This window comes from Lygodium microphyllum, chromosome 5 (assembly GCF_053477565.2).
Source record: "Lygodium microphyllum isolate KBCC chromosome 5, Lygodium_microphyllum_v1.1.10, whole genome shotgun sequence".
In the NCBI taxonomy this organism is placed as follows: Eukaryota; Viridiplantae; Streptophyta; class Polypodiopsida; order Schizaeales; family Lygodiaceae; genus Lygodium; species Lygodium microphyllum.
This window is the reverse complement of record NC_141139.1, coordinates 74,814,959-74,834,270: the sequence shown is the minus strand read 5'-3', so window position 1 is coordinate 74,834,270 and position 19,312 is coordinate 74,814,959. Positions and strand designations below refer to the sequence as shown.

Genomic DNA, 19,312 nt, shown 5'->3' with positions numbered 1-19,312 from the left:
ATTCAACATGCTAACATCCTCCCTAGGGAGGACTTGATTCCTTGGCTTACAGCAATTTCTTATGTTCCTTTGTTTGAGACTTTTGTATTCCTTGTGTGATTTGATATAATATAATAACCCATTACGAAAAATAAAGAGAGACAGAGATGAGATTTGAAGATCCCTCAAAGGCAGAGACAGAGAGAGGAAGTCACTCTATGAGAGAGAGAGAGAGAGACAATGACGAGCCTTGTTGTGGACCACCTCAACCATCGTATGTGGGGCCCCTGGTCCTGACATGGGTCAGCCCTACCCTGCGCCTAGCCTGCATGCCTTTGCAGGCTTGGGCCCACACCCTCCTCCCCTGCACGCAAGAACAGGAACGAGAGAGAGAGCCCGCAGCACTGGATTCTGTCAGTGCCAAAAAAGCGTTCAACCTAAGTGCCACCCTACAAGACAGCGACTGCACAAGAGCTTGCCTAGCTACAGTCCCCGCCGTCACAGTCACACCCTGTGTTGCATTCTGAACAAGCGCACAGGCAACCATGCAACCTTTCTCAAATTTTGGGGTTGCTAGCATATTTGGGTCACCCAAAATCTTTCATCTCTAACTATGCTTCGGGCATATAGGGACATATTACCAAAATCAAGGGTTTTCTGCGCAAGTAGCTAGATCTTATTTAGCATGCTGATCTTCTCCCTAGGAAGGATCTAATCCCTCAGCGTACGGCAATCTCTTCTACTACTTAACAGTGATTTTATCTCCCTTTTGTCATGCGACTTTTGTACTCATTTATAACTACTAATTATAAAAGAATAATCTTCGCAAAGCATTAGATGTTTGGACTCTCTTTGGTCATGCTTCTAGTCTTCATATCAATGCTTTGAAATCAGCCATTCTCAATTGCACGGAGTCAGATTTGCAGTCACTAGACTGGCAGGGAATGGTTGTTCCCCGTGGTTCCATTGTTAGGCATCTTGGGTACCCTTTAGGTATTGATGTTCGGCCAAAGTAACTACTAGAGTGGATTTCACATAAACTGACAGCTAAGTTTCTGTATTGGAAGTCATAGGCTTGGCCTTTCCATGTTCACCTCAAAGTGGCTCAGACAATTATGTTGCCAATGCTCACATATTTCTTGCCATTGCTGCCTTGGACTACTATTGCATTGAATGCTCTTACTCAAATCATTCGTTTCATGTTATGGAAGGACTCCTTACATGCAAGTATTTCATGGATCTCTTGGTCGCACGCATGTACCCCCAAACACATGGGTGGTGGGGCTATTTTGGATGCCGAAACTCATATGTTGGCACTCCGTTGATCTCTTTTTCGTGCCATGTGCTTGGATCATCACCCATGGGTCTTGATAGCCCGTTATTTTCTTGAGAATCGCAGGCTTGTGCATGGTAATACTCAAATTCGGAGCTCCTAGTGGCATGTTCTTAATGCAAACTCTCGGTTTTCTAGTCCTTCATCATCCCTGCTTTCTCACTTGGTATGTTCCTGGAAATTGGTTCTCCAGAAGGCTCAATGGCATCCAACGGAGGACCACTTAGCTACTAACTCTTTTCAACGGGAACTGTTGGCAGCCTCGCGATTATTTTCTTGGAAAGGCAAACATGATCTCAGACCAAAATTTAACCGTATGGCACGTTTGGGCTTGACTTCAGTTGTAGATGCCATCCTTGCTAGTCGCAATGTGTTGATATCGTTCGTACAGCCAGAAGGCTTTTCTGAGATCCCTCGTGGATACTGTGATTTATGGGGACAGCTTTTGATGGTGCTCCAAAGCAGACAACCCTTTCCTGCCCTTGCTTCGGATCGTCCCTAGCAGGATTGGGACCTTGCAGGCCGCTTGAATTTGGAAAAGGCCTCAACTAACCAGGTGTATCATCTTTTGATTAAAGATCATCAATGGCTGGTTACTAAAGCTAATACTATATGGGGATTGCGTAAATCTCAGTCATGGTGAAAGGTAACTGTGATGGAGGGCTAGTTGAACAAGACACCTTTCAAATGCAAGGTCTTTCTTTGGAGGGTGATGATTGGTGGTCTTCCTCTTGCTTCAGCCCTTTCCAAGCGTCGAATCTCCAACGGCAATTGTTTCTTTTGCACCACCAATGTGGAATCGGCTCGTCATCGATTTATTTCTTGCCTTCTTGCTAAGAAAATATGGTCACTCTTGTCGGCAGTTTGGCGAGCAGTGGTCTGAGTGGGTTTTTGCGCGGCCCAAATACCCCACACCGGCTCAATTGCATATGAAGATTTTGTTTCACTTTCTTAGATACTGGGCTGTTGGCACAACTGGACCATTCAGAATGCTTTTCTTTTTTATTCAGCCTATAATGTTCAGGGACATATTGCTAGGCTGAAAGGCCTCTTGCATTGGCAAATAGATCTCATTTGGCACTCTGACTTACTCCCTCAAGAGGACTTACTTCCCTGGCATATGGCAATTTCCTCTGTGTCTTTGCCATGACTTTTTGTAACTCTTTTGTCGTATAGTACTTTAGAGAGAGAGAGAGAGAGATTTACACACGATGGCTTAGTGCCATCGTGTATCTTGTAATCATGTAAACTTGTACCTTTTTTTCGTAATTAATACAATTACCTTTTACGGAAAAAAAAGAGAGAGAGAGAGGAACTGGAATCGTCTCTCTGCTGTGAAACCCTATCAGGAACAGAAAACGCATGTGCAGTTGGACTCAGGAAGCACAGGGCAAACCTGCAGATGAGTCTTCTTGGCAGCAGCATTGCAGACACCACTTCTTGGTGGCAGGTCTGTAAACACAGTTTTTAGACCTGGAGACCTGCACACTTGACTTTGGCACCCAACCATACTGTGAGCAGGTACACAGTCCTTTTAGACCTGTTTCTGCATACACGGGGCAGGTAACACATGCAGGCGTGCACACAGTCAGGTGAAAGGTAAGCCGGGGCACTGATCCGGACATATATTCATGAGTATTACAACTCATGTGATCACCATACTACATGAGACTTGCTCATAGACAAAGGATAGTCTTCAATGTCCACATTCTGCCATGTCCCAACTCCCAAGGAGTCTGTTTACTGAATACCATATATAGTGAATCAACATTGGATATGGGCCTGTTTGCAGCAACAAGCCAGAAATGAGAGACGTAACAGTGAGCCAGATGGGAGATGGACAACAGCTGTGAGCATGAAGGGCAGTAGGACACGTTACCTTCAACACTGCAATAGAATACAGAGTAAGTGTATATAGGAAGCCAGTGGCAAAAAAATTTTAAGGGGTAGCTTTTGTAAAGAACCTATCAAATTAACATTATTGAGATCAAAATTTACCTTATGAAGGTACCAACAGCAGTCGCTGCTACCTTCATGACCACCAACATAACCATAAGTTGCAGCTAAAGTTTCACCCTCAACCAATTCTCCAGATATTGAAAGAAAGGTCAGGCTTGGTGGCAATACTGCAACCATCCGCAAACAATAACCACATCACGTTATTTCTACCCTTTTTCTGGCCTGAACAAATTTGAAACAGATATTGATATACCTTCTACAATATGGTCGGAATAAACTAGCACTGGTTCCCCACATTCCCCATCAGTTCGAGAAGGTGTATATTTTGCCACTAGATAGTAGCCCACAGCATTCAGTGGTATGCGGAACTCCTGAGACAGAAACCAGAGAACAGGTTTCAGAAATGCTCGGCAGAAAATTTGTTGCCTGTGTTCAGAAATCCTTGCTGCTACTTAAGAGAGTAGGACCTTTGCAGCTTTGGAACTGCTGATTGGCTCCAGCTCACTTTCCTTTGATGAGATTTCTTTATTTTCTGCTTTGAACCACTGTACTCGACTGGCATCCTCCTCTCCTCCAATAACATTTGCACTTATCGAGACCGTGTTTCCTTCCCTTACTTCTCCTAAAATCTTTAAGCATTGGGCTTTTGGAGGAGCTGCTCTAACATAAGAGACAGTATTTTCAATCAGAAAATTGAATCATCTGGGCATGCATGCGAGCTGAATAATAGGAATCAACATTACCAATTGAAACTTTGCCTGTGATTGCAGACATTGGATCCCCTTGAAAACCTATTTGTGAATTCCAGAGCAAAAGAATGAGCAAATCTAAAGTTAGATTCATCAACAAATCCAATAAACTATTCAATATATTCAGATTACTGAGTACTCTATGCAAGCCACCACTTTATAATTACTTTGATAGATTCTAGGTCCTGCAGCTTCACCAACAGTACAAAAGAATGCATTACATCATTACATCAGAAGAAAACAACCAAGCTAATGAAAATATAACATGGCTTCAGTTTTCACTGACCTTCTGCATTTAAAGGAGTATATTTGAACATAATAGAAAGTCCAACATCCTCCTTCGTCAGCAGATACTCAGCCATCCCCCTCAACACGAGTTTAAATTCCCTACAGTGTAAAGCATAGAGCAACTATTGGCCATTGTTACTCAATTAAGAAAGTTTAAACGCTTTTGGAAAGCCAAGTTTAGAATAATGATCAGCAATTGTTTATTAAGCCTAGTTAACATTTCAGGTTTCAAAGATAAGACTTCCAGCATTTTTTGTATATATCCATGCCTAGACTGCCATCACAACTTTACTCTATCATTTAAATGGCAAATAGTTGCATGTCAATGTTCTCAACTTTACTTCTGATATAGACACCCACAAAATTAATGCTGTCACTACCAATAAAGAAAAACTTGTAACTAAGAATTAGTGTGTATTTCTATAACAACCCTGGCTTGGGCATTACCTGTCTATTACAATGTTGACAAAATTTTACAAGGTACCATGCTACTCACCCTGATTTTGGGTCTTCACGAAGCCATTCAAACTTGCTCATCCCTTCTCTTCCTCCAAAATATTTTCCAACACCTTTGACAGTATTTCCCTCAACACAAGGACCAGTAATTTGCACATTTTGGACCCGTGGCAAAGCTAACCATAAAAAAGATGAGCTTCAACACTGTTTTCGGAAAAACACAATTAGGTGATGTGCTTCTTTTTACTGTGGATTCCCATAAATACCTGCTTTGACGATTCCAGTTGTTGCAAAGTGTGACTCTCCCTTCACACCCTCTTCAGTAACAGGTGTATACATAAGGAGGAGATTTGCACCAACATCGTCAAAAGTAAGTATATACTCATGATCTTCTGCACCCATAATTGCTACTGGGCTACCATTCCCATGACGTCTAAGCCAGCTATCAAAATTTAAGAACAAACACAGTTTAACAATACCATAGTTGAGACATTTCACATAAATAAGAAACTCTTCATGTCATGCCAAAAGCATTTACATCCTTGCCTCACCTGACAATCCCTTTTCCCGGAGTTCCACCACACCATGCAACTTCTGCATATGCTTGAATGGTACAACCCTCAACTAACTCACCATTTACTTTTAAAGACAACACTTTGGGACAGCCTGTTCCTGCAAATCAGGAAACTTCATCTGTGTAATGCGGGCTAGAAAACATTTTACAGCTTTAGTAGTGAACAGCAGTTTGAAAACAGAACTTGTATATCATGCTTCAGCTTCAAAGTGTTGGGCTAATCTCAAAATGCACACCTGATTAAAAAGGAGCTTCATTCTACGGCCGATTATATGAAGTCCCATTTTATGACAAAATATTACCTCAACAGACAAAAATGTCTTATCTTTGTGTTCTACTTCAAAAGTCTCTGGTCTGAAACTCCTGTGTTCTTGTGGCTTCAAGCAGTCTATGTATGTAAAACTGAATGTACCATTGAAAGAAAACAGTTGCATCCTCTTCCATGTTTGGACCAATAAACCAAGCAAATTGTCCAAGTCACATACAAAACAAGCATACCAGTGGCAATGACTATGACAGCAATGACTATGATAAATGTTGACTCATTGCACATCAGAGGGTAAATTCTCCAGGACATAAGTTGCACTTTTGTTATCTCAATACTCCCAATTCGTGGTATACACAGATTCATCTATGCTTATCATGGTAAAATGGTTTTCTTGCATATATCAGGTGGATCCTGGGAGCATCATTGTTAGGATGACTGCAAGGGTAGCTGGCATCTGGTGTGTTCGTATGGTGAAGTCATGATGGTAATGCTTTTTCTTTAATATTTTTTAAGTATGCATAATTCTATACAATGTCATTTGTTGTGAATTCATAAGGTATGTCATTGATATTACAGTGAGGATCAAATTCATAGGTGAAGACATTGGCATCATCCCATATGATTGATGATCGTATGTTCTTTAACCATCCTGAAGACCTTAATCGATGACTTGCCTAAAGATATGACAACCATCAAACTCGGCCTCCTACAGCCAATGCCTGCACAAGGAGGATATCATGAATGAGGGTGTCTTGAGGGACCAAGGATTGACCATGTGCAAGATCAGAACCCCCTCTTGACTGCTAGGGAGGATCAGCTTGGCTCTGCTTGATATTATGGACAGGCCTGATCGGTAGTAATTACCCACGATGACCATCTAACCTTTGCATGGCATAAGTCCTCAACATGGGAGGGCTTCGATCTCTACAATCCCTTGTTTATAAGGATATAATGTCAGGCATGTTGCTTTGATTTAGGGATGGAGTAGACTTAGGGATTGACCCAAGAGAGCCCAGACTGATAAAGAGGGTTTCCTTGCACTGTGGATCCATGTGCAACATGAAGATTGATATAGCAGTAGGAGTAGCTGCTTAGTAGGTATGACTCAAAGGCATTTGCAAACTAAGTGACCAAATGAGAGATGGAAGGGACCACAAAGGCACGGAAAGGAAATACAAGTATTTGAGATCCCATGGCTGGTGGAATCTGCATGAGTGGGATCCCTAGCACAAGGGGCACTTCCTTGAGGATAAATGTTGGGTGCATGAACCAAAAAAACCTTTGTGACTCAAGTCCTAAAGTTGTGGATCATAAAATGCAGAGTTGGCATTCATGACAACAAAACATGGGAGGGCACAAACGTGCTCACCCAGGGATAGTCATAAGGAAACAACAAGAAATAACAAAATTGCACCTGTATTAGGGATTTGGCCTTAATCTATTTGAGAATATGTAAATGAACCATATGAGAGATAGATGTACATCTAAAATTAGAGCAGACATGAAAATAATCCTAAATGAGCTATGATTGGGTCAAACGGGTGGGCTTTCATATCACAATGCACAAACAACAAACTCATTTGACTTGGAACGTAAAGTTTGAGATATGTATGTATGGAATTTTTGGCTTCTAGATCCTCCCCTATTGAACTTAACGTACTAGTGTTGAGTAAAATGCTTTATAAACTTATTAGCTTTTTAATTACAGCCCCAAAACTCAAACTACCAAACTTTCATTAAAAAAGAAGAGCGATCCTAGAGAGTGTCTATGTCCCATAAGCAAAACCCTAATTTGGGAGGACCCATCCATCTATAAATAGACAAGCTGCCCACCACTCAATCCCATCTTGTTTTTGTAAATTATTGGCACCTATTCTCTGCTGTCCACATTCCTCTCCTGCAGATATCTCATGTTGAGACTGCTGTCCTACAGCTGGCACCTACTTCCTGATATCCTCCTACTCTTGGTGACTGATGATCGGCCTGTTTCCACCTTCAGGCTGGCTGTGTTCGGCTGCTGTCCACCTTCTCCAGCCTGTTCGCACTGTTCAGCACTCGTCCTGGCTGCATTTACTGCTGCGGGAGCAAGATCAGCCTGTGTTTATCACTCAGCAGTAGCCACCTACTGCTGATGTCAGCCTGACATCAGCATTTGCCATGCAACATCATCATATCTGCTGTGTTTTGGTGCAACAGCAGTCACCTGCTTCTTCCTGACAGATTTCAGCCCTCTCCATGCTCACTGCTGCTGTCTAGACTCTACACCCCTTCCCAGCAGATATCTCAATTTGTGGAGCTTTTTGGAATGCTGCCTTAGCTGTCCACACAGTCCTCCGGCCAGGCAACCTGATCTAGGGTACTTCCATCGCATCTTCTTCATCAGATATCCATTGCCCACCTGCCTACCATCTATACTCAGACAAGACACCAATGTCCTCACCCCTTCCTGCCGTGTTTTCATCAGCATACCTGTTGCCAACTGCTTGCAACCACTCAGCTGCCTGTCAATATCAGAGGCAAAAGCTGCATTTGCTGCTGTCCCAGGCCGCCTAACACTTGCTGAAACTCCTATAGCAGTCCCTACTATTCTAGCCCTGTGTTTCACTTCTGGAGGCAGATTTACCGCTGCTGCCATCTGTGTTTTTCTGCCAGGCAGGCCGCCCTGCTGTTAGCCAATCTCCTACAATCACACCGATCAGTTAACATCATCATCCACTTGGTCAGATCTGCAATTTCAACAGTTTGGGCTGACTAGATTGCCCCCCCTTCACTGAGAAATCATCACAGACTCTTGCAGCATTTTGGGATTTGTTCAAAGTACAACACACTTTCACAGCTGTCATCATTCTCTCTAACTCCTCTTCCAACTTACCTTATCCCTAGTCCCTCAAGACACAAAGGTTTGAGGCCCATTGTATCATACCTAGCATACAGTTTGATTCATACTGTCATTCAATCATCACGCTAATTACCCTCATCTTCAGCATCTCTTTTGAAGCATTTCTACTTCTCTTTTGCTTTGGGAACATAAAGAAAGTCAGTTCGATGTACCAATCAACAAGTATGAAGAAGGTCTATAAATTGTAAACAACTAGTTGGTTTGCTGCTTGGTACTAAATGCATTCTAGCAAGTTTGCATTTGTACATCCATGCATGATCTATGAGTGAGTAATACTTCTCCCTACTCCTAGATTGATTGTAATTGAGATCAGCCCTAAAGGACTTGGGTTGACCAAAAACACATCCTGTTTCCTTGAGTTTGTATATGCATGTCTTTAATCCTAAAGTAATGTACATGTATATGCCTCTAAGAGTGCTTATAGAGAAACAACCTTAGCTTTATTGTTTTTGCGAAAGTAGCTTCTGGCTAGAGATACTAATATGCTTAAGAATTAAAATGTTAATTATTCCCATGACAAAATAATTCGAAGAAATTGAAAGTATAAGTGCATGAGGCTGAAGATAACAATTATTCAGAATGATTACAGCCATAGACACACAAAAGATGTGGACAAAACTGAGGGTTGAAGATGGGCTAAAGATTCAATAAGAGTACAAACTACCTGTACATTTGTAAGGTTGTCAAGCACCATGCAATGATTGCAATTTACATATTAGTTAGTGAAAAACATGTTGTAGGCCATAGCATATTTGAATATACAATGTAGGGTATGAGCAGGTTCATGTTGCCTTTTTTCATAATGGATTAATATTTAAGTTCTCTACTGTACACAGACTGGTTACTATATTTTAAGATCAAAGTAAATAGCATGACATAAATGTTAATGAAAGACAGAAGCATACACCAGAATGAACTATGTGTAGATTTGATTTACCAGCTGCAACAGGTGATGATATTGCAAATATCGATGAGTATGTTTGTTCTCCTAGCACAGGTGTGCACTCCACTTTTAAGCAGCATCCAACATCTTGGTGCTTTGGCCAATATAACTGTGTAAAAGTAATAATGTGCTTACAAAGTAAACAAATAAAACTTTGAATTAACACTAAGTATGTCCATGTACAAAGGACTAATCAAGATTGAAGAGATTTTCCATACATTAAACCTACCTTACTAACAGCACCTTCAATAGGCACAAAATTTGTTGCACTTTTATCTCCAATGTACCACTGGTATTTCAAAACTAAACATGGTGACTCCTCTAAGTCCTCCTGCTTTTCAAGAACAAACAGGCAAGAGCAACAATCCTCCTCAGATGGTGGATCTATAGATGCCTTCGTTACAGTATATCCTGGGGGGAGCCTGTCACACCACTGTTCCACCAGAAAACGCAAAGTAGATTCTGTATACACATGGAAAAGAGGGTGAAGTTTTAATAAACCACAAAATTTAAATTTATACTGATTTCTGGGCTTGTTCTACCAGTTTGATAATTCATGAACCGAGTTTTACTGATAATTATTCCTATTCATGATTTCTTGCATTCAGACTAATGAGGAATGATTTACTCTGATAAGCAGTTTTAGGGTAGATAAATCTGAAGAAATTCGAGTTAAAGGTCCTAGATAATGCCATACATAACATAGGTGATGCACAGATACTGTTTAAGGATGAATACCATTTGCTTCTTCAACTCTGCAAAAATCCCATCCCTCTCTCATACACAATGCTGTGTGAGGTGGGTACAACAAAGCAAGCTTGCGTTCTTCATCCAATAAGTCTGAAAACCAGATTTAGATGTATATTACTCGCAAGCACCATAAAGGATATAAGCAAAAGGGAAAACCTCTAAAGATCTCAACATGCTGATCATATAAACACATAAGTCATTTGTGCTTTAAATGTTTATCAGTTTGAACAGTTGTAGTATGAAACATTTCATTTCACAATTAGGTAGTTCCAAAAATGTCATCAGTACATCACATCATAGCCGCTCAAAAAACATAGCTATGGCTTTTGATTCACAAAATGATTAAGGTTTGTGATTAATGAACATATACAATAAACACTCATCCATACACAATAGAACACTCTTGAATACACAAAGTTCAGTGTCAACTTTTGTTTCTCACATTAGCACAACTTTGGTGCATTTATCTTTATAACCATAGCACATGCATGCCAAGGTGGATCACAGCAATTCATGTGTGCTGGCATGAGGTATAGCGGCGCAATGTGACCTAGGCCTCATATTCCAATTCTCTGTATTGGTCATCATTGGACGTTTCAAAATGGACATAATGTGAAAAACTAATCAGGCCAACACATGGAGAGGTTCAACAATTCATAGTTTCATCTTTTCGAGGTTTCACAGGTTTTGTTTGCTTTTTCTTAATGCCCACTTTAAGTTTCCTGGTACGCTTGTCATTGAACCACATGGAGGTTAAAAAAGCAACATGAGGAAATTGATATAGAAGCTCAGCAAACTAGCTAGATAGGCTCAAAGCACCCAAGTTATGTATTATATAGCTAAGTCACCACTTAAGTAAAAGTATGTATCTGATGGTCAAAGCCAAAAGGTTCTAGGTTCTAGTATAATGTCAAGAAAACAAGAAAAAAGTAAGAGGAGAAGAAAGGGATACAGGAGAAAGAGAGACAAAAAGGGAAAATAGAACAAACAGGACCTTATCCTAAAGAGAGCCTGAAGGGAGGAGAAAAGAAGACAATGAAGAAGGAGAATATGGTGAAAGCAGCCTCTATTGTTGGTAAAAACAGCCTTTGCTACCATAATTGCTCAAGATGACCCCAGATGAGCAAGAGAATGAAACATGACCCACAATGCAATACTACCAATGTGTGTAGTGTGTTCTACAATAGGCATGAAAACATTGTTCATGCTTCCTCCAAAAAATGCCAAAAATGGAAAAGTGCACAAATCAAAAAGTTTGGAATATTTCCTATCGTTCTATTTCATTGCTAAGAAACATGTTTTGTGGCCCTTTGAACATACCAACAAATGCAGCAATGAGGGGCAGTCCATCTCCATGGACGCATGGACTAGCTCTAGGAGCCCCACACCCTGCATATTCAAGAAAGCATTTATGGAAAGTTTGGATTTATCCTAGTGGACAGTTGCCCAAGGGGCAAAATTTGTGACACCAAAGCATCTTCTCTAGCAACTAGAAGATGCAATCATGTTGGCAAGCAGGTTGCCACATGGGAGTTAATTTTGGCAAGTTGGGATGTGGACAATATGATTGACTACCCATACCTCCTCTTACAATGGGGGCCAGTTGGGGCTGCACATAATTTGGCTGGCTAACCTGACCTCCTCTTACAGTTGGCAAGTGGGGCTAAAAATGATACAATTTGGCTAACTCTATCTGTGGACAACACAGCTTGCTACACGTAGGGTTTAGTCACCTCTTGTTTTTAAGCCCTACACTGAGTTAGCGGCGGTGGACACTAGGAGTTTTGTCCACTCTTAAAAGTAAGGGTTGTAGACACTTTTCAGGCGGCCATTTGAAGCCAGCCCTGGTTTCTCATGCCTCTTACACACTTACTTTAGGCAGCCTTGGTCCCATTGTTATTTATCACAACATAACAAAACAAGAAAATTGCAATTGATGATTGAATTTATATTTTAAAATATAGCTAGAATAGTACAATCACACTTCCACCTACACATAGATAAAGGATTAATGCCTTAGAGTATGAGCTAGATCTTCCAAAGTAGACCATTACAATCAACAAGATGACATGACATGACATGAAAAGTTTGTGCAATGTGCATGTATATGCTCAAAGTTTGAAATGCACAATCTTTACATAAAAATCTCAGTTTAAGATTCTAGAATTGTTTTTGCAATGGACTCCAAAGATCTTTCATATATTACCCATATTGGGGGGGCTCCTAAATTTTAGTTGGGCCCCTAAATTTCGAAAGCCTTGGATTGGCATAGAACTACGAACCCTAAAAATTAGGAATAATGTTCTAAAAATAGTAGGTTAATTTCCTGAAAATCCTTACTAGTTTGCAGGTTTCTATTCTTGACAATTTTCAGCTAAAGAAGAAAAGACATTAGAAGAGCTCCCAAAGTGGATGGACACACTTGACGTCTCCTAATCCACTTTCCGTCTTTGTACTTGGTGCTTGCTTTCCTATAACAAGAGCTCTCTTTCTCTCAATTTTCATCAAGTTTTCCTTCCAATACTCTATTAAACAGCAGCTGAAGATAGCCCCAAAGATACTCCCAGCCATCTCTACCATCATCCTCTACTTTTTCATCATCAAGTATCTCAATTTTTCTCCTCTCGCTGCCTTTTTTTTTGGGATAGTAGACCTGTAAATTCACTACAACACCTCTTTTTGATGCTCTTCCCTTCAGTTCAAGATGCCATGTCAACATATTGTTGGATAATTATGGAGAAAGGCTTAGTTTAACTCTCTTCCTACTAATTTGTAAAGAAATCAACTGCTTTGTTGCCAAATAAATATATCTATGTGTGCTTGTGTACTTCTTTTCACATGATCTTGTAACAATGAGAAAAACACTTTTACTCCCTCTAAAGTTGACTGTAGGTCAGCTCAACCCTCAGAACTTGGGTAAAGCACAAATGAGCCTAGATTGACCACTCAAAGAACATGGCATTTGAAGAAGTTGTGCTTCAAAGCAAACCCTAGATTGACCACTCAAAGGGCACGGAGCCATTTGTCACTGGTTCATCTTCATCAAGAAGCTGCATTTCTGCTGCACCTCCCCTAAAAAAAAAGAAGCTTGGCAACAATCCTTGTAGCTGGCAGATCCTGCTTTACCACAAGATGATGGCTTTGACAGATGGTATTTTGCAACCTCATACCTTCCGGAGGTTTGTGAGGCAGCTAGACAGCAACCTGGAGACATGCAATAGGTAGCTACACAGCAACATGAAGACATGCAAAAGGTCATTTTGAGCCTAGAGGAGCTGCATTTGCAGGGCAGCATGCAAGACACAGCTGTGTTTTATGCTACACACATACAATTAGCAGGTGCTGCAGGCCTGCATTTTCTTGCCTTGAAACGTGTAAACCAGCACTACATTTGCCCCTATTGCTTTGAGGTACTGTGATAGGATATACAAGCAGCCTCTTCCCTCAGCATCAACATCCTTTACTTCGATGAAGAATTTTGTCTTGTATTCCTGAGGCTAGCCTTTACCCCAAACCGATAGGTTGTCCATGCAACTAAAACCAATTCCCACCATTAATTGTGGTATGTGCAGAAGGATGTTGGTAGCGTGGACAACCATAAGCTGTTGGAATTACATTGAGAGCATGTAAGTACATTGTTCTCTTTCACTGACACCTATTTGTGGTTACCAGTGGCAACATATACCTACACCGTCCCACCTCAAGCTATCCTCCACATTGCAAATGTTTGGCTTTAATGTATTTTCTTCACACACGAGTAGTTTCTATTCCCAAGCCATTTGCTAGTGGAGAACCCAATTGGTGGCACTTCCAAATTGTGGCAGAGTCTCCCACACAAGGGCGACAATTGCAAATTTAGAGGGGGTCACACAGGCAGCAGACAAAATTGGACATGGTACAGATGGAGTGGCACCCACTACTAGTACCCATCCACTTTTACTCAACCACTAGGTGGGCTGGTCACATATCTTGATAGCCGAAGCATTGTGGATCATCTTGGCATCAGATAGATCCTTGCTCATGGTATGATGGTCACATCTCACAGGTGCCCAACTCCAAATATATGCATCAATATCCTCTTCCAGAAAATTAGAAGTAATGGGGTAAATATCACAACAAACACTAAATGGAGAGATTTAAATCAACCAGTGTAGACACCAATAGCCACAGCTACAGGAATGTCAACCATGAGCGTTCCTGGCCCCTATTGTCCTTACCATATTTCTCTCACTTCCACAGTCAACCAGTGAATGAGTCAGTGCAACAAAGACATCCATACTTTCCATTTGTCCTTGAGTTTCTACCAAGTTCAAGCAATCCATGGCATTTTGCAGCAATTTAAATATATCAAACCTGAGAAAAATACCCGATGAAAATTCAAATTTTGGGTTGCTGAGCACCTGAATTTATGATCCTAGTCCAACTTATGTCAGGAAAGTGTACCCTTATTCACAAGTCATGCTACTCAAAGAATGAGGTGGTTTTGAGAAGACTGAATTCATTATATGTAATTACATGCTGACCTTTATTATTGAACCTTTTCAATGTTGATCCAACTATTAATATTGAAGCTGCCTCGATATGTGGTATATCCAGTATAGGATTTTCCTCTAGCCTTAAATGCTGCATCCATGACCAGAATAAGCACATAAGTTGTACTAACCCTGATTCTACACATGAACCCAACTAAAACTGCTCACAAAAAGATGAAAATCAGATGTGACAGAAATGTGATAGTATTAAAAATCTTCAAAAGACTTTAAAGTCTAACATGAAACCTACAACCAAAAGAACTTTAATTGTGATTTAAAGAGTTTAATATAGAAACCTCAAGCACAGGAAGGTGGGGAAATCCTTTGAATGTCGAGATTTTGTTGTTGCTTGCAGCCAAAACCTTTGCACAGATGAAAATCAACGCATGAGTGTCCAAACTGCAATGCACAGCCAGATAAACCAAAAAAACCCCAGTGAAACAGAAGACTCTGCTGGGTTGCCTACTTTAGCAAAGAAAGAGCTTAAACAGATGTTCTGAAGAGTAAACTGAAGTGATACCTGAAGTTTGGGTTGTGAAGGCATTGCAAGAGATTTCAGCTTATTTTGAGCAACTGAGAGAAACTGAAATGGGTGCCAAGTTAGCTTGAGATATAAAAATATCAAAGACAAGGCGATAGCTGAAACATCAACTAATTGAACTAGCTTTATCAATTATCCCCAACAGAGGAGCTATATTTACCTCCAAATTTGGCAATTGTGGTAACCCACTCAATGATGTTATCTGGTTGCCAGCAAGATACAATTGCTACAATCAAACAGCACCACAAATTAAGAATGTGAACCTGACGAAGATTTGCATCTTAAAACGTAAATATTTCATGAATTGCACTGCTTCTAAAGCATAATTTAATGTCTCGTAGAAAGTTTGTTGGATATAAACACAACCTAGGCTAAAGAGCTGACCTGAAGACTTTTGCAGGTTGCCAAAGGTTCGAAAGTGGCACCTTTAAATTCATTGAAACTAAGATCAAGAACCTAGTCAAAGCAAACCAAACAACTTAGGTCTACATAAAGATGCTTCAATATTAATCGCACAGGAACATAAGCATTACCTTCACCCGTCTTAAAATTTCAATGCCATTCAGCGATGACAAGCTATTGTCTCTAAGGTATACAAACTGGATCGTAAATTTCAAAACAACATGTCAGTTGCAGAGAAAGCAATCCAAGATTCAGTAATTTCAAAAGAACATGTCAGCCACAGATAAAAGCAGTTTAAGACCCTGTTTACCCAAACAAAACTTCTGAAGTCTAGCTCATCATAAGAAGTTCAAAAGCAAGTAACATACTGCTCACACACCTCCAATTTCGGTGTGAGATTTATATGGTTGTAATCCAGTCTTCTTATATTTTGACCTCTAAGATCCAGTCTCTGCAAAAATTATAACCCAAAAATACAGAAAAAAAGCTTAACTTTTGGTTACTTGTAGATGTCTGCCAACACATAAAGCTCAAAATTTGAAACTCTATATAGATGGTAAGACAATCAAAAGTCGGAAACTAGATCCACTATAACGTGTAACCACTCATCAATGGCCAACTCTAATGTACTATTCTCGATGTCTATTAATTAGTAAGGTTAACAAATTCAATAAGGAATAACGGATTCATTAAAATGGATGTAAGTTATTTTCTATTGTATTGTCATAGCCCTCTAGCTTTTATTCAATTATCCTCAATTAAAAAGTTTCTTCGCAAAGTTAAAGGAAGTCGATATAATCAGTCACGAATGTTTCATCTAGCTACTTGTCAATTAAAGGATGTCAATATAATCAGTCACGAATGTTTCATCTAGCTACTTGTCATTCAATCCTTCTCAAGTAAATTTATTCAAATATATTCTATTTCTTCCAATAAGGCTTAAGAAAACATACATGGAAAATATCATGTGTCTCCCAATGAATAGGAAGTTTGAGCTTCTAAGAAAATTTGTTTTTATTTTATTATCTACTTTGAAGGTCCAAAGTATCCATTGGATAGCTTCAAAAAAGATGATGCTGATCAAAACCTTGTTTCAAGCTACTTTTGACAAATTGCAATAAAATATATTGACCCTATCATTAAATCTCATCTTTGTTTGTTACCTTGCTTCTTTTGTCGGTGTTCGCTACTTTAAGAGCAAATAGGACTTGATCCATTGTTGTTTTTAAATCTAAAGCAAACTCTATAAAGAGATACTCGTCTACGAATAACAAATACAATAGTACAACAAAACACACACTAATAAAGAACACAGTTAGGATTAGCGTAACTCAAAGACCATGAACATTGAAGAAGATAATGAATGTTGAATATATATGATGCTCAATGTAGCAAACGCACTATGCAAAGCTAAAATATTGGACCTCAAACTCATGTTTCTCTAGGACTGAGGCAGAGAGTGTGTCATACTCTAACAGATCCCAAATTGCAGCAAGTAGCCTCGGAATATGTCCGGCAACAACAAATGCAATCCATAGAGCGGTTGGATCAGTGTCGAAGGCTGGAACAGGGTAGAAACCTGTAAACACAGCAGTAGAAGGTGACATGGCAGTTGGGCGACAGGTTGGAACAGCAAAATGCAGATGTAGGTGACACATGGCAGTGCAGGCAATGGCTGAAATAGCAAAATGCTAGCAATCTGATGGCATCAGTAGTTGGCGATTGCAGATTTGAGGTCAGCCCTCAAGCAAGATGATGCCATTAACAGCAAATGCAGCAGTGTTTGGTCGTACAACAAGCTGGAAACAATAGCCAACAGCAATGTCAACCTATAAAAGGCTGGGTGGGTGGAAGAGGAAGAGAAGGGTATCTCTCTCTCTTGATGATGCAAAGGAAATGAAGGGGGAAATCAATAGATGACATCGAACCCGCAACTTGTCTTTGCCTTCTCTGATGAACAGGGTCTTTAGCTCTCTGTGCTCTTACGCTCTAATACTGTGTCAAAAATAACAAGTATACTCTAAATACCATATCAAAAAATAATAGGTATACTTTGATACCATGTCAAAATAAGTGACAATGCAGAGAGGCAATAGGGTTTGCGAGGAGTAACACAAAGTGAGTACGGCAAACAGAGAGAGAAGAGAAACTCAAAACGCAAGAAGAACATGGTGATGATGCACTGAATCATGCTTTGAGATGAAAAGCTGATACAACAGAGCTGAAACTCAAAAGATAACTGCATTGTCTTGTCTAAATCAAGTAGCAACACCTGTGGGAAATCTGCACAGTGAAGGGAGCAAAGCACAGTCCTTTGAGCAATGGGCTATCGAAGTAATCATTGAAGGTAAAGAACAGCTGTTGAGGGAGCGAACTACAATCCTCTGATGCCATTGGAGCTATGGAAGATAATCACCAACTCTTGAGGGAGCGAACCACAGTCCTCTAATGCCAAGGAGTGACCTGGGCAGCAAAACACAAATCCCAGAATGTCTGAGCTGTCAAACATAGGGAGAGCAACCTAGATATTGTCGCCAGGTGGATAATGATAACGCCAAATGATGAAAGATGAGCCGAGCTGCAAAAACGCAAGTCCTAGCAACCTCTGTGATAAACAAGTGACGCCAGGTGATGGAGAAGAAGCCAAGCTGCAAAAATGCAAGTCCCAACAGCCTTTGTGAGAGACGAGTGACACCAAGCGATGGAGGAGGAGCCAGGTTGCAAAAACGCAGGACCCAACAGCCCCTATATAGACGAGTGATGCCAAGTGATGGAGGGAAGCTAGCTACAAAAACGCAGATCCCAGCAGCCACTCTCATAGATGAGTGATGAAATCACTGACACTAGGTGGAAGATGCTCCAAACGCAAGGCCTAATGCTCGAATAGCACGCTTGAAGCAAAAGAAGAAGGATGAAACCAGCTACAAGTCACGAACCACAATATCCTAAAGGGTTGTGAGGGCAATGGAAGGGGCTGGTGAGGGAAGGAAAGGGTGTCTAATGACGCAGAAAGAGGGGTGAAGAATGATTGAAGAGAGAGATGTGGTAGGAGTGAAGAATGAATGAAGTAACTACCTATTTATAGACATAAGCTATCCAAGGTGGCACACCACTATGTGGTCACCCACTAAAAAAGTGGCCAAAATGTGGACGTGAACCCTTTTTAGGGCTATAGGTGCGAAACCCTACATGAAGTATGTAAACTAAAGAAGCAGTTTCTCAAAATAGGTTGACTTGGAGACTCCTTTGCTGATGAAGTGGTTGACAACATCTCTTCTACATTCCTTCTTCACTTCACTATCGAGCTTTCAAATCAAGGCTTAGGTATCTTTAGTGTGCACGTACCTCTGATACCATGTAACAAAATACTCAAGCAAAGAAAATAAACACAAAGTATACAACAAAACACAATGATAAACTGTAGAACTCAAAGGTGAAGACTAACTAAGAGTGAATGAGAATGAATGCTGAAAACACACTTAGTTAAGTGAATGTAATGACCTTGAACCTCAATGTCTCAAAGCGGAACAAGGAAAAGATGAACTAGAAAGGGTGTTGTACTCTGAATGGATCGTCGATCATAGCAGGCAGCTTCTGTGTACAATCAGCTGCTGTCAACACAAATCACAATGGGGAATC

The 19,312-nt window shown here is 40.4% G+C and overlaps 1 protein-coding gene across 1 annotated transcript in view; it reads right to left on the bottom strand.

Annotated features, from left to right (window-relative positions):
- Positions 1–19,312, bottom strand: part of LOC148035996 (187-kDa microtubule-associated protein AIR9-like) — a 95,980-nt gene that overhangs the window by 56,929 nt on the left and 19,739 nt on the right. The window contains exons 2-19 of the mRNA XM_087677995.1: positions 16,053–16,124; positions 15,805–15,870; positions 15,656–15,727; positions 15,432–15,497; positions 15,251–15,313; positions 15,027–15,092; positions 14,722–14,821; positions 10,187–10,288; positions 9,678–9,910; positions 9,443–9,557; positions 5,316–5,436; positions 5,031–5,206; positions 4,805–4,940; positions 4,307–4,407; positions 4,015–4,062; positions 3,739–3,926; positions 3,525–3,642; positions 3,311–3,438 (exon numbers count right to left, since the gene is read on the bottom strand). Of these exons, the coding sequence (XP_087534121.1) occupies positions 3,311–3,438; positions 3,525–3,642; positions 3,739–3,926; positions 4,015–4,062; positions 4,307–4,407; positions 4,805–4,940; positions 5,031–5,206; positions 5,316–5,436; positions 9,443–9,557; positions 9,678–9,910; positions 10,187–10,288; positions 14,722–14,821; positions 15,027–15,092; positions 15,251–15,313; positions 15,432–15,497; positions 15,656–15,727; positions 15,805–15,870; positions 16,053–16,124 (1,971 nt within the window). The remainder of the gene's footprint in view (positions 1–3,310; positions 3,439–3,524; positions 3,643–3,738; positions 3,927–4,014; positions 4,063–4,306; positions 4,408–4,804; positions 4,941–5,030; positions 5,207–5,315; positions 5,437–9,442; positions 9,558–9,677; positions 9,911–10,186; positions 10,289–14,721; positions 14,822–15,026; positions 15,093–15,250; positions 15,314–15,431; positions 15,498–15,655; positions 15,728–15,804; positions 15,871–16,052; positions 16,125–19,312) is intronic.